General features: G+C 36.5%; 1 protein-coding gene across 2 annotated transcripts in view; it reads left to right on the top strand.

Moving 5' to 3' along the window:
• LOC127168172 (A disintegrin and metalloproteinase with thrombospondin motifs 7) overlaps positions 1–16,344 on the top strand; it is a 76,871-nt gene that overhangs the window by 54,793 nt on the left and 5,734 nt on the right. For both annotated transcript variants that reach the window (XM_051114768.1, XM_051114769.1), the window contains exon 24: positions 3,722–3,884. In XM_051114768.1, coding sequence (XP_050970725.1) covers positions 3,722–3,884 — 163 coding nt within the window. The remainder of the gene's footprint in view (positions 1–3,721; positions 3,885–16,344) is intronic.

Genomic DNA, 16,344 nt, shown 5'->3' with positions numbered 1-16,344 from the left:
AACTCATGGCATTTCCATTAACCAATGTTATGTGACTAAAGGGTCATTTTTTCCTCTTGCGATAAGTCATTGTGATGGCTCTGGGTAGGTTTACGTATATCGCAGCCAACACACTAGCCATTATTTTTAATCAAAGGAAACAAATGTGTGTATCTTTAGCGAAGCAGCACGGAGAGCCGCTTATGGGACATTTCTGAAACGTGCTGCGATTAGCTCCAGTTGACGTATCGGAGCCGTAATGCAGTGTAAATAAGGCGTTATCCAAGCATTAATGGCAGAGAAACCATCTTATACTTGAGAGTGGCCACATATGAGGTATTTCTTGGAGATTATAGTACATTACAGAATAAACATTTGACTTTTACATATACCAGGTGACCTGCAAATACGAAAAACACTTTCCATTGCAGTTTTGGAATATATTCCTTTTTCAAATTGCCTAAAAAAACCACTTCATGTGAACGTAAAAACTTTTTTGCGATATATGGGAGTTTTTGCGAAATTGACGTGTTTCTATTGGCCATATTTTTAATTTGCAATTAAAATGTGCACAGTTTGAAGGAAATGTGGCTATTGTGTCTTTGCACTAGATACAAAACCATGCATCTAAATGTGTGAACTAAATAACCCACAGTATCAGAATTAGAGGAACATCATGTGCTGGATTCAACTTAGAATCTCAAATTTTATTTATAAAACTTAAAGGATAAGTCCACTTCCAAAACAAAGATTCACATAAAATGTACTCACCCCATTGGCATCCAAGATGTTCATGTCTTTCTTTCTTCAGTCGTAAAGAAATTATGTTTTTTGAGGAAAACATTTCAGCATTCTTCTTCATATAATGGACTGATATGGTGCCCCGATTTTGAACTTCCAAAATGCAGTTTAAATGCGGCTTCAAACGATCCCAAATGCGGTTGTAAATGATACCAGCCGAGGGAGAAGAGTCTTATCTAGCGAAACAATCGGTTGTTTTCATAAAAAAAAAACAGTTCAAATACTTTTTATTCTCAAATGCTCGCTTTGCCTTGCTTTCGTTGAAATCTGTGTATTCTGGTTTAAGACAATTAGGGTATGTCGAAAAACATCGTATTTTCTCCCTCATCTTCAAAAATCATTTCAAAATCATCCTACATCACTGCATAAATACTGACCCAGTCTTTGCAAAGTAAATATGCAAAGAAGATCAAACACCCTTAACAAAAAAGGTAAAACAGCGATATAGGACAATTTTGAATTTGAGGGAGAGATGGGAGTTTTTCGACATACCCTAAGACAAGAGTGAGACAAGACGAGCGTTTGACATTAAAACGTATATAAATTGTATTATTTTTATGAAAATGACCGATCGTTATGCTAGATAAGACCCTTCTTTCTCGGCTGGGATCATTTACAACCGCATTTGGGATCGTTTGAAGCCGCAATTAAACTGCATTTTGGAAGTTCAAAATCGGGGCACCATAGCAGTCCATTATATGAAGAAAAATGCAGAAATGTTTTCCTCAAAAAACATAATTTCTTCACGACTGAAGAAAGAAAGACATGAACATCTTGGATGACAATGGGGTGAGTACATTACATGTGAATCTTTGTTTTGGAAGTGGACTTCTCCTTTAATTCTAAGCGTTGTCTTTCATCCTTTTTTCCCGGTGAATAACAGAATCATTTTATTAGGGGAAAACACAGAAAATGGCTATGTTCTTTTAATTTTCACTGTAGTGTTACTTAAAGTTTGCAACTTTTAATTATTCTAGTTTATCTGAATGGACATTTTGTAAGTACACCTACATTGTTTTTTCTTTTGTACTTTACAGTTACAAAAAAAAAAAAAAAAAATGAGAGGATGATTACAGCAAATTAAAGTAGTCCATATAATCAGTGTTATGAAATACTTAATATAAAAATTTAGACCGTAATTTAAGTAGCCTTTCACCCTGCCCTATTAAAATCTGGCTTGCACACAAGAACATCTGCTTGGTTATATAAGCGCAGCACAGTGAGCGAAATCTGCAACATAAAACTAGAAGGTGGTGAAGAATAAGAAACTGCAGACAAACCTCATTGCTTCTCATGGTTCGAATGTATAAAAGTGATTAAAAGTGAAAAGATTTTAGAACATGAGAAGGCTCTCGCAATCCCTTACAATATCACCCCACATTTTGGGAACCACTGTGCTTTATAACCACTCTCAGTAAATCCCCCACCCCCCCAGAACTTTAGCCAGTGTACTTTACTTGTATTATATGGAATCAAAACAGCCAACAAAAAGGTTTTGATTTATGTTTTTTTTCTTCTGTGGCAATTCTGAAAATGGCAACATCCCAAACAGTGGACGAAAATGACAGAAGATTGATGCATTTGTAATTATCTCTCATTCAGTTTTTCTTTCCAGATATTTAAAGATAAAGAGATGTAATGGATTATTCACAGTCTGTGTGCAGAATGTCAGACCTGAATGTAGAAAGTAACATAATTGGACAATCAGCAAAGTCAAATCACAGTGTGCTCATATGAACTCACAATGCCCATCCTGCAATTAAGCTGCTAATATTCGTCTACCCCTTTGGTACATATTCACAGCACCTCTCCCTCTCCACATCAGTGTTGTTAATACTATTGAGATCATGTGGGCCTATGTAAATATGTTATGTACAGTAAACCACCTTGCAAAACCTATAATACATTCATATGCACCCAAATAATGCATTCATAATCAGACTGATGGCTTAGTCAGACTGAAAACCTGTAAATACGATCTGACTGAACTCATTAGCGATTCAGTTGAAAGGGGTGATGTATACCTGAAATAATAATGTCGCTCCCATGATAGTTGATTAACATGAGCATCTTACCTCAGATGAGCTGTAACAGTCCGACCTCCACTGTTTCGATGCCGGAGCAGGGATGTAAGTTAGACAAGAATATCTCAGATTGAGCGATTGAGGTGTTGTGTTGCTGGATGTAATAACGAATATAGTGGTCGTCATTTACTCCCGACATCTGAGATGCAGTGGATTACGTTTGTTTGTGAAGGAAATCCGCCTCCCGATCTACATAAATGCGTCTATGTTCATGCAAATCGTTCGTGATCCAGCTTCGCTTACAGCAGAAGTGAGTATAAGGGTTTTTTATGAATCTTTGCAATCACCTTTCCTAATAACATGCTAGTTAGCAAGTTTCACGGCTAAACTAAACAATCTCTCCAAGCAGCTTGTCACTCCACACAGAGAAGAGAGGGGTGGGGCGATCAGAGCTCATTTGCATATAAAGGAACAATCCCTCAGAATGGGATGATTTTTGCAGAGCTCATTTTGACAAGGTAAAAAGGGTGTTGTTTGACACTACCATTGAGAATTTTTAACCGAAGTGTATTATAGACTTTTCATTAAGACCCTAAAGAATTATATCAACTTGTGGAAAATGGGCATCCGATGACCCCTTTAATGTCTTACGACCTGGGAGGTGATTGAACGGATTGCAGCATTTTGTTTTTGCATAAATGGATCTTTCAGAATCTAAAATCAGAATTAATCTACTGAAATAATAAAATAAAATTTTAGATCAGATTTTAGGATATCAGTCCTTTGAAGACACTCGTCCGTTGTCAAAGCTTTCCTATAGTGTCGTCTGATAAAAGATTATTAAAGAGCAGTCTAGAATGAATAGATTGGAGAAACTGTACTGGTTGAATAGCCTTGTCTTGTCTGTGTGTTGGCAGTGCTCGGTGTCCTGTGGAGGAGGTGTGCAGCGGCGACTGGTTAAATGTGTCAACACTAAGGCTGAGCTCGAGGATGAAAATGAGCATGTTGATTGTGATCACGAACCTCGACCAGAGAACACAAAGAAGTGTAACACTCATGACTGTGACAGCGCCCCCTCTGGTAAGTGCAGCTTTGTGAGCTGCAGTAAAGACAATGAACACATATTGTATATGTTGACAGGTAAAGTGAGATTGTCTTTTAAAGTGACCTTGAAATGAGGTTGAATTCAAATGTGAATTTAAGGTAGTAAAATTAAAATAAATTAAATGTAAAGAACTTCATGGTGCAGTTGTATAATTTTTATAGTGCTTTTATTTTTACAGTATAAACTACTTAAATTAGCTGATATTATAACAATAATTTTTTGACATTAATCATCATGTTTAAAGTGGAAATTCTAGAAACTAGTATTAAATGTCTATACGAGTTCAAGTTCTAGTGTGTAATATCCATGCACACAATGGGCCTCATTCATGAAACTTGCGTACATATACGTGACCCTGGACCACAAAACCAATCTTAAGTAGCATGGGTATATTTGTAGCAAAAGCCAAAAATACACTGTATGGGTCAAAATTATCGATTTTTCTTTTATGCCAAAAATCATTAGGATATTAAGTAAAGATCATGTTCCATGAAGATATTTTGTAAATTTCCTACCGTAAATATATCAAAACATAATTTTTGATTAGTAATATGCATTTCTAAGAACTTCATTTGGACAACTTTAAAGGCGATTTTCTTAATTTTTCGATCCTAACAAACCATGCATCAATGGATAGCTTATTTATTCAGCTTTCAGATGATGTATAAATCTCAATTTCGAAAAATAGACACTTATGACTTATGTTTTGTGGTCCAGGTCACATATGACTAAATTCTGAGTAATTTATGCATAAAACAGATCTTCCCGAAAACTCTCCTCTGGATTCACAAATGCTTTGAAGCGTCCGATTTGATGGTTAAACGTGTATGTTAATGAATTCCAATGATTCATGATTAGGGCGCTTGTGCACGCTTATTTGTCCCCGCTCATGAATTACAGCTACACAAATTGCATGTCCAGGAACGCAGTGGAATATTCTGGTCTACTTTCTCAGGTTTGGCTCCAGTATATTGCATAACTGCAAAAAAGGCTAATAGACCAAATGCCTAACAATTAATATTCAATAACGTGTGTCCACCAAAGAGTTTTTAGCCAGCTGAAAAAATGTCAGGTGCTCTTCTTAAAACGACCAGCTGGTGGCATTTGAAAACACTTTGGTGGCACAGCGGTTTTCCAGCTGAGACACTTTAGTTGCTGTGATTTGGAATATCCACGGTGGCAATGTATTATTAGTATCTCATTTTGTTTTTAAGAATTTTACTAAATATAAAAAAGCAGTAACCAGTAATACTGACTTCTCCATTGTTGTAGGCAGTTGTTAAGTAGGATGGTTGATCAGTATTTGTCCTGCCCCTCCTCTATTTACAGCTGGGTAAATAGCGACAGTGACGAATGCTGTGTTTGTTGGTTTTTTAAAGATTTGTTTTTGGCATTTTGCCATTATTAAAATATGATACTGTAGAGTAGACAAGAAGCAGAGTGGGAGAGAAAGGGAGTTGGGATCGGGAAAGGTCCTAAAGCCAGGATTCGAACTCAAGACGCCTGCAACGCAACAGTGATATATATTGGCGCTCTACACACAGACACTTTTGAATAATGACATTTGTTGCAGATGCCACAGAGCTACAGTATTTCCACTCTTTGAGAAAATAAACTTATGAATGGTTTAGTTATACTTGTGTTTTAAGTCTATTATTATTACACATTATTTTTTACTGGAATATGTGAATTTAACACTGGAAAAAAAAACATGCACTACATTCTGAGCTGCCATAGCCAAAAGGGATTTCTTCTTCTATGGCTTGACGAATTTGTACACTCAGTATGCTCCGGTAAATATGGTGCGTGCGTTATTGTGAACTGCAATTACCTGGTAGCATGAATACTAATGACATTTGCAGGTTTAAAAAATTACCTTCCATTTATCAGGAATCATACTAGAGAGAGGGAGAAAAAACACACTTTCCTCTGTTTCATAAAGTGCTGCACCTTTAGATTGGTTTGGCTTGATTATTGCAGGTTGCTGAGGATTGTGCTATTTACGGATCTCTGAATTCCCCTTCATTGCTGCTCATTTGTCATGGGTCAGTGGGGATAAACAGAAAGAAACCTGTGTGCACAGTCCAACACCATTATTCTGATATACAAAGAGAATGACACACAAACCTTTCATCTGAAACTAAAGTTACACATGAACAGGAATTGTAGTCTCAGACAAATAAGACAAAAGTTAAAAAAATCGTAGCTTAAAGAATCTTAAAACTTAAAAGCCCAGCAGGTACAGGACGTCAACATAAAGTCAGATCGACGTTGGACAGGCGTTGCATTTTGGTTGAAAATAAAAATAGAGTTGACGTCAGAATCCAACGCCGGATTGACATCAACCTCCAACGTAGGACAGATGTTGCGTTTTGGTTGAAAATTAAAATCGGGTTAACATCAGTATCCAACGTCAGATTGACCTCCAACGTTGGTTACCATTGCCAACCTCCAATTATGACATTTAAAAGACACTGGGTTTTGGCCACCATACCTAATGACTAAATATCAGTATTTGACGTCAATATGATGTTGGCTTAAGACGTTGGCTCAAAGTTGGATTTTGGTTACTTTGAAACACAACCTAAAAACAACTAAATATAAGTGTCAGCTGGTGTCGGTATTGAACGTCACATTAATGTCGCCATTAGACGTTAACTTTACATTCAATTTGGTTACTTGACGTCGCAACTGAAATTTAACCAAAGAGCAACGATTATGACGCTGTGTGCCTGCTGGGTATGTAATGAGACGTTTCCAATTGAAAATTGTTTTTAGTTGAATGTACTGTACAGTAATCTTATATTATTCAAATAGTGTCCTTAATGTAAGGTTCACAGATAGCAGTTATCACCAAATTGGAAAATTTCAAGCAAAATGCCCCTTCCCCTAACATTTACTCCTTCATATACCTGTGACAAATTCCATTCACTTTTTTCTTCTTCAGGTAATGCAGCTCACAGCCCTTAATTACCATCTTCATCACTTTGAAATGTACCGCCAGGCCTGTCATGTGCTGGTCCTGAGAAAATTGCTTTACCTCAGTGTGCTAATTAAAATGTGATTCGTGAGAAACGGTTTGGTGGTACGTGTGTTTAATTCCTTACTTTTTAAAGAAATTATCCAGGAAATCCACCCACGTTTAATTAGTTTTGGGGAAATGTTTGCTTATAATTATTTCACTCTGGTGGAGGTGACTCAAGGAGACTTCATGATTATTAGCTGGGGTGCAATGACTTTATTTCTAAAAAATAAAATTGCCACCATGTTATGTGCAATTTTTTTTTAGGTGAAAAACCTCAACTTTGGATATATTATTCATTTTAATCCATACAGACTTTTCATATCTTAAGGTGTTGTTCTGTGTCAGACCTTGAATTTTACCATTTATAATGTGAGGAATTTCACAATTTGTTCAGTTTCTTGGTAGTAACCTTTTGTAAGATGCATTTTTTGGTCTCTTCAAGTGAAACTGTATTACGTGAGGAAAAACTACTGGGCCCTGTTTTCAACTGGTATTAAGATGCATTTTCAGTGAACCGACCATTGGTAATAAGAACAAAAGTGGTCAGCTGAGGCGCATACTGTTCCGCCTGGTATTAAAATAAATTTCAAATTCGTCTCTTGTGACCACTTCTGTTTGGGACAGTTCCTGGAAACTTTGCTCTTATTTCATCAGAATCTACATCACTTCCATGGTATTGCAGAGTGTGGTGCACAAATTATATTGACTAAATGATCATGGTTAAACAGATTATGTGCAAACCACAATTTCAACTGTAGTCTGTGTTTTTGAACAACAGTAAAGAATCACTTGTTTTTGCTGTTGTGTCACTGGTCAGCAAGTAGGCAGTCTTTTGTGGCTGTTCGATCAGCCAAGTGTCTACACTACGCAAGCAATCTTGGCTTAGTGTTTTTTTGACTATCTCTGGAAGTGGTTGGAAGTGGATAAGCTCCAAACATTTTACACCCACCTATAATTTGTGTCGTCCACCTGTGATCCGATTGATGAAAATGCATCTTATACCAGGTGTAAATAGGACCTACTTTAGTGAACCACATCTCACTGTTATTATTAGCCAAGTGTATTATTTCACCTATGGAATCATAAAGACAATTGGGTAGTGTTCTTGACTAGCATATTTTAGGCATGAAGCTAGTTTATATAACAAGATTTATATGGATGTCACCAATGTAACAGGTGTAAATGATTTCTACACCCTCCCACTGTCCGTTCTCGTAATGGTCTGAGGAATACTCCACACAAAAAATGGTGGCTATGTAAGGCTAGCTCAACTTCACTTTGTCCTCATTATTCAATCATTTGGTTCGTTGATACTGCCTTAGATCCAGGCTCCCGGCTTTTCACAGTCAATACTTGACAACAGCAGCATTCTGAAGAGGATCTCCTTTATTAGCCACACTTTGTTTCAGTTTGTTTGCCGGCATTGGATTGTGAATTAATCAGCTTCTTGACCAACTGCCAAAAACCTGGGTCTTTTGGCTCAGACTGTCATAGTGTCAGCTGGCGGGTCTCACAGTCTTTTGTGATACTGAGGGAAGTTTCACTGATTTTTCCTTCCTGGGTGCCAGAGTGTGGACTTTCCCACTCTAGATTTGTAAATCATGGTGTCCCGAAGGGCTATTAATAGTATTGTTTTTTCCTTTTGCCTCAGATAATAACCTCTTTTGGCAAGGCACGCTGAAGCTCAGATCCCCTCACTCCTGACAGTTATTTGGATATTGAGAGAGGTCTTGCATAACTGTTTGGAATGAAATATTTTGACGCTGTCCAAATAGATCACAAGTGGATTTTCATGCCACTTCAGCTGAAGTCAGCTGTTACTTACTTGTGCAGTTTAATAAAGGTTGTTGTATAACAATTTAACCCTGTGTTGCAGCACATCTTAAATCATTATGCCACAGGCAGTCTGCTAAACAAAAAATGTTCAGAGATCTCAAAGGCTTCAAGAGCACCTATTATGCAAAATCCACTTTTACGTGGTGTTTGGATAAAAATGTGTGTTTGCAGTGTGTGAACACAACCACCCTACAATGATAAAAATCCACCCACTTATTTTTTAATCCCCAGTAAACCAAATCTGTCTCATTACACCTGCTCTTTTGGTTCTCTAAGCAATGTGACATCACATTGTTTAGGCCCCACCCACAGCCAATGACTAACAGTCCTGCATTACCACCATAGTTTTCCTCCTCAGCACGTTGTGCTTGGTTGTACACTGTCCTTCATTTTTTCCGCGCTCGAGCAGCTGTGACATCAACAAAGTCTTGTAAGCAATCTTGGTGTTCTGTGTTTGGATGTAAGACTGAATATCTGAAATAAGAGTCTTCATTTTCTCCCAACATCTGAGCCACTGAGGACGCAGTGGCTTGCTTTTGTTTTTGAAGGTAATTTGCCTCAAAATTATGTCGTTATAGTCCTTAGCTAACGATTTAAATGTATTTGTGTGCATGTAGTTTCGTTAAAGCACATACTGAATGATATTGTCAGTACTTCTGTGTGTATGTGTGTGTTTTGTTCTTCTGTCTCTGCAAATGAGCTGTCAGAACTCAAGTAAATGCGTCAGATAATCATTCCGAGACATCCTGGTTCATTCTCAAAGGTGTTTCTTCTGCTGGAGCCTCTCCTTCATCTGCAGTGTTGCCAGGGTCATAGTATTCCTGCACAACTGGGCTGTTTTGAAAATCTAGTCACTGGAAAAATTACAGAGCCGTGGGTTATGTTTTTTTTTGCTGCTTTTATAATGTACCACAGATACCTAAAGTGTATCTATAGACAAAGAAAAATTGAAATTGATACTTTTACTAATGTTTAATGTACTTGGAATATATACCTGGCAACTTAAGAACGGAGAGGTGGATGTCACATCACAAGCTAGTACGTGAGTTTCACCCTGAGCATTAGATGTTAAGGCTTTTACACAGCAGAAATAAACTTGACAACAGCCAGTCAGAGCATAATATTCTGATAAATAATAATATAAAATGGAAAAAAAATCATCATTTCTGGACATATCACCCAGCCCTAATTTTACATTTTATTATGAAAAATGCTGAAACTGAAATTGAAAAAGAAAGGGTAAAAGAAAAAAAATACAGATTAAATAATTTCATATGCACATACATATAAACAAGTCTTGCTAGATTCATAACATAGAATAAATAAAATCTAAATGTTTATTTTAAAGGGCATTAATGAAATAAAGCTGCTGTCAGCTGTGATTGGACAGGGCAAAAACTGGGCTAGTTTTCACTCCTTCTGAGTAAGTTTTGAGTAAGCTTTGTGCTGGAAATTTTTCTGGGTCCTGGCAACCCTGTTCATCTGTGTCTGACTCTCCGGTTCTCTTGCTCTCAGTCATGTTGCTTTTACCGGCTGTTTATTGCTGTGGTTATGCAAAGCAGAGATATGTCCACCTTATTTTTGCCATAAGAGTGGGTGGGGCCATTTGCAAATTTTATGAGTCTGGCTTCCGGTCTCATCTGCGTCCAGCTATTTTTAGCTGTACAAAACAGCTCCTATTGCTGCTTGATATTGCAAATTGCTGTGTCTTACCATATCATTTTAATGTATCATCTTAATTATGAACACACTTTTTTGTATTGCGAACAGTTTTACCGTTTACTGCGCGTTGTTAATCTTCTCGTTATTTCCCCATAGCGGCTAATGAAGTGGAGGTCTTGCCCATAGGCTTACTTCTGCATTGAAAAATGAGGTGGATACACTATGCTACGCCCTCTTCTGAGGACAGGGCAGGAATATGCAGCTCATTTGCATTTAAAGTGATGCACAACAATACAGCTCTATTGTAGACATGCCCCAAAAATTTTATTTTCCACATGTTATAATAAATGAACTATGGGGTATTTGGAGCTGAAACTTCATAGATACATTCTGAGTGTATGTGAGTGACAAAAACCATTTCAACAGCAAAACAAATTATTAATGGAAGATTTACAAAGATATTAAAATTTTTTCTATGGAATAACTGACTGTACATGATAACACAAGAAACTTGTATTTAGCTAAATAAACAAATTCTGATTACATGTTAAAGGTTGGGGAAAATCCCTGACTGAAAAATTTTGTTTTTTGTGGGATTTAGTTGCCATGAGAACAGCCTCATGTCTTCTGAGTTTTTGTTGCCCACCGTCTGCACGTCTAGTTTAAGTCCTGAATGAGTGACCAAAAATAAACACAAACTACATTTCCTGTATCACTCAGGCTCCTCAACATTGTTTAAAACTGCTTTTACAGGATGTTGGGGAGGTGGGGTGAGTTCAGACCAGATTAATGAGCCCTCTCCCAGCCGAAGGCCACTGTGTGTCAGGGGATTTGGTTTGCTTCACTGTCTGGAATAAATCATGTAAATACAGGAAGCGTGTGCACGCGCACATGTGTGTGCGTTTTTGTGAGTGTTTGTGATTGAATATGCAAGTTTTTAATTATCTCTTACACACTGTGCTTTTTGATGATTAAGATGTAATTAGAGGTTAATGTTCATTCATGCTTATACTGTAATACTCTGATTATGTCTGAAAATAATTAAAAGACATAATTAAAATACTGTACAGCTGAAGATATTGTACAGCAAAATTGTATGGTACAGCTAAACTACAGCTAAACTCTTCTATGCAAAGACCCTCAGAGTATGAGGAAGAAGATTAATACTTTTATTCAGGACACATCAAATTGACCAAAACTGACAGTAAAGGACATTTATATTGGTACAAAAGATTTTCAAATGAATTCTGTTTGAACTTTCTGTTCATCATGAGAAAAGTGCATCATGGTTTTCACAATTTTAAACAGCACAACATGTTTTCAACACTGATAATAATACGAGTCATAAGAGAAATGGTTGCTGAAAGTTTAGGGTTGCCATCACAAAAATAAATTAAATGAAGAATATTAAAATAGAAAACATTCATTTTAAATTGTAATACTGCTTTACTGTATTTTTAATTAATTGCATGGAGCCTTGGTGAGCATAAACAGCTTTGTGACTTTCAAAAAGATGGTCTTAAATTCGTAACTTAATATTTATGTATTTACTGATTTGAAGTATAAAAACAGCAGTGGATAATTCCAAAAAAATAATCTCAGCAGGATTTACAGCATATGTAGCCTATATAAAGAATATGGCATATAGTTCCCCCTAAACAAAATAAGTATTTTTATACCGGTTATATAAATAGAAAATGAACAATATCGAACAATTCCAAACCTCCCTAACCCTGTTCAGTGACTTTCCACATGTGATGTAACATTTAAGAACAACTGTCCCTTTTTTAAAAACAGGACACCGTACATTTGAACTGAACGATAGCTATTCAATCTTGAAAAGACCGCATACAGTAGTTTGGCAACACCAAAAAAAAAAAAAAAAAAAAAAAAGGCACACAGAAGCATTGCATTTTGTACAGCAATCATCTAAACAATTTTAGCTGCCACCTGATTTGAGTTTTTTTGAGCCACCACAAGTGCAGCCACATTTTACTGCCTGGCTGGCATTTGCATCATCATGGCAGAAATCTCTTACTGTATGTTTGCATACATTTATGAGACTAGGCATAGAAGGATGTGCATCCAGTGAGATTGCAAACTGATCGATCAGGATGCTTACTGTAAAATGAAGTGAAATGTCATTAGGCCTTAACTCATCCTCTTTTTGTAATAAATTGTACCTGTTCTTTTTAGTTAATGGTCAGTCAACATTAATTCACTGTTTTTGTAGTTGCTTGTTGATTTAGCCTTGCAGCCTCACAGGGGACTGGCACTCACATTTATTGTCAGTATGGTAATTGTGCTGTGAATCACACATAACCTGTGACCGAATGAACTCTAAATGACAGGGTCATGGATAAACAGACTGTGTACCATGGGAAGTGTTGTTGGCTTTAACTTTCTTTGAGCTGACAGGACATGACAGCTTTCACAGACTGGTAATGAGGTGTTTGTGAGCAGAGAAAAAGCAAAAACGTAGACATGCCTAACCTTTTATTCTACTGCACAATCAACTATTTATAAACTGCTTCATGTGAGATTCAAAGTATGCACTGAATTACATACTGAAGGTCTTACAGGCAGAAACTGCATGCTTTTTTAATTAATTTTGTAGCATTCTGAAAAACTAAAGCTCTGCATAACTGCTTTTTTCAGTCCTGCAATAGTCTACACTAAAAAACAAACAAAACAAAAGTTGGAAATTTGGTGTAGAAACAGTTTGATTACCAATTTTATTAAGTCTGTATTTATAATGCATTATGGGGGTATTCTAAATGCATTATAATGCATGCATTATGCTTTATATACAACCTTATTTGTGGTTTTAACTTTTAGGAGCATGATGCATTATAACACCAGATGAAGCCTGTATTTATAATGTTAACTAACTTAACTTAGATAAATGCTTAAGAAGTATTTTTCATTGTTAGTTCATGTTAACAAATGGAACCTTAAAAAAACTGTCACAGACTTAACTATTGTTTCTTAAAGGATTAGTTCACTTTCAGAATAAACATTTCCTGATAATTTACTCACCCTTATATCATCCAGGATGTTCATGTCTTTCTTCAGTTAAGGTTTTTGAGGAAAACATTCCAGGATTTTTCTCCATATAGTGGACTTCAATGGTGGCCAGTGGGTTGAAGGTCCAAATTACAGTTTCAGTGCAACTTCAAAGGGCTCTACTCAATCCCAGCCGAGGAATAAGGGACGTATCTAGACTTATCTATCCATTTTCCAAAAAAATAATAATAATTTATTACTTTTAAACCACAAAGAAAGTCAAACGCCCTTTCCAAAAAAGGTAAAACAGCGATGTCAGATGTTTTTCGCCCTACCCTACCTATTTGATGCGAAGCACACAGGCGAACAACCTGTCACGCGTGAATTTAAGACATGCATGCACATCACAGAGCTAGTGCAAGACGAGCATTTGTGGTTAAAAAGTATATAATTTATTATTATTATTATTTTTTTTTTTAAATGCCAATCGTTTCACTCAGTAAGACCCTTATTCTTTGGCTGGGATTGTTTAGAGCCCTTTGAAGTTGCATTGAAACTGCGATTTGGACTTTTAATCCATTGTCCACCATTAAAGTCCACTATATGGAGAAAAATCCTGGAATGTTTTGTTCAAAAACCTTAATTTCTTTGCGACTGAAGAAAGAAAGGCATGAACATCTTGGATGACATGGGGGTGAGTAAATTGTCAGGACGTTTTTATTCTGGAAGTGAACTAATCCTTTAAAGCAGACAAAGACCAGTTTTAAATTTAAAAACTTTTGACATGTGCATTCGTATTTTTAAAAAATCCATTGTGAGCATAGAAACAAGAATTTTTGTTGTGTGAGAAGTCTTTGTTTATTTGTGGTGGTTTTGGGAGAGATTTCTGATACAGTAGAAAAGTAATTGGGTCATCTGTCACACAGCATCACTTCTCCCACTACGTGCCTGTGAACAGAGTGGCAGTGTGGGAAGGAAAGGGTCTGCTGGGGTTTTGGTGAGGGGGGTGCAGCGTGTGATCCCAGTGCAGCTGGGGCCCCTGACCCCACTGATGTCAACACGCTGTGTGATCTAGCAGCATGAGGAGATTGTGTCGTGCTAAGACGTGAATGACTCCTTCTGTTAGAGGTCTATCCAGTGGAAATGCCCTGAAAATTCATTTAGTTGGACTGTGTGCAACACTTTGCCTCTGTAAATTTGTGTTGTAAACCCTTCTTTGTTTTTGGTTTTTGCTCTAAGCGCTTTTGGTCTTATCACTCTTTTAAACAAGGCTAAATACGAGGCATTTAGAGTATGCTTTTAATCAGCCTTTTACTAGCACATATGATGTCTTCGAAATGGTATTCAGAGAGAAAATATTTCTCGTCTTGCTGAATGCTTTAAAAAACATGCCCAACAAAGGTAAAACTTGTACACCAGTGATATTTTGTGGCAAACATGGCAAAGTCATTTTTATATTTCAAGCAATTTTAAATCTTTTATATATTGAGTAATTTCATCATTTATTTCATATAAAATGTACATAAATATAAAAGCTTAAATAAAACAGCTATTTACTGTACATGATTTCTAGATCAATATAAAGATTTGCCTGGTGGTTTTCATCACACACTCTTAGCATAGCAGAACATTTCAAAATAGGACTGAGGTTAATTTCAGGACTTGCTGTTGGAGTCCTTGTTATGGAAGGGCTAGAATAACAGGGGTGAATTTATAATGTGCATAGAATTTCTCAGTGTGCTGGACCTCCAGTGCTCAAGGGATCCATCCTGCTGTCCCCCCACCCAGTGTTTCATGAGGTTTTAAAAACAAAATCCTAGAAAGTGACTGAACAGAATCAGTTTTATAGTGCAGTGTTACTGGAGAGCTTTTCGCTTTCAAAGACTTAGTAATTAAATTGCTGGTCAAAAGAACCTAGATAATGTAACATTTATTTATTTATTTTTGATTCATTTATTATTAGCATTTTTTTTTACTGCTTTAAAATTTTGACCAAACTTTCATGATGTGCCATTGGCGGTTCATTATAGATAACCAAGATAAAAAGGAATTCTATTTAAATTTGACAGACTGTGATATCTGAAATTAATATGACTATACTTTTAATGACCAGTGTCCTAAATTGCTCCGCTTGACAGTATTTTCTTAAAGTTCCTGCTTTTACCTGTTGACCAAACAGAGGACCAATTATTTTCTCGTAATGGCATTTTGGCTTGTGTATTTGTATCAACTGGCATTTTTGTATTAAAGGAGAAATCCACTTCCAAAACAAAGATTCACATATAATGTGCTCACCCCCTTGTTATCCAAGATGTTCATGTCTTTCTTTCTTCAGTCGTAAAGAAATTATGCTTTTTGAGGAAAACATTTCAGCATTTTTCTCCATATAATGGACTTCCATGGTGCCCTGATTTTGAACTTTCAAAATGCAGTTTAAATGCGGCTTCAAACGATCCCAGCCGAGGAAGAAGGGTCTTATCTAGCATAATTATCGGTTATTTTCATAAAAATAATACAATTTGTATACTTTTTAATGTCAAACGCTCGTCTTGTCTTACTCTGCCTGGACTGTTTTTTTCCGGTTAATGACAGTTAGGGTATGTCGAAAAATTCCCATCTCATGTTCTCCCTCAACTTCAAAATCCTCCTATTTCGTTGTTTTACCTTTTTTTGTTAAGGGTGTTTGATCTTCTTTGCATGTTCACTTTGCAAAGACTGGGTCAGTTCTTCTGCAGCGATGTAGGATGAATTTTGAAATGATTTTTGAAGTTGAGGGAGAAAATACATTTTTTCAACATACCCTAACTGTCTTGAGCCAGAATACACATAGTTGAACGAGAGCAAGGCAAGACGAGCGTTTGAGATTAAAAAGTATTTAAATTGTATCTTTAAAATAAAAATAACGA

This window comes from Labeo rohita, chromosome 7 (genome assembly GCF_022985175.1).
Source record: "Labeo rohita strain BAU-BD-2019 chromosome 7, IGBB_LRoh.1.0, whole genome shotgun sequence".
Lineage (NCBI taxonomy): Eukaryota > Metazoa > Chordata > Actinopteri > Cypriniformes > Cyprinidae > Labeo > Labeo rohita.
Note: the sequence above shows the minus strand (reverse complement) of the source record. Positions and strands in the feature narration are given on the sequence as shown.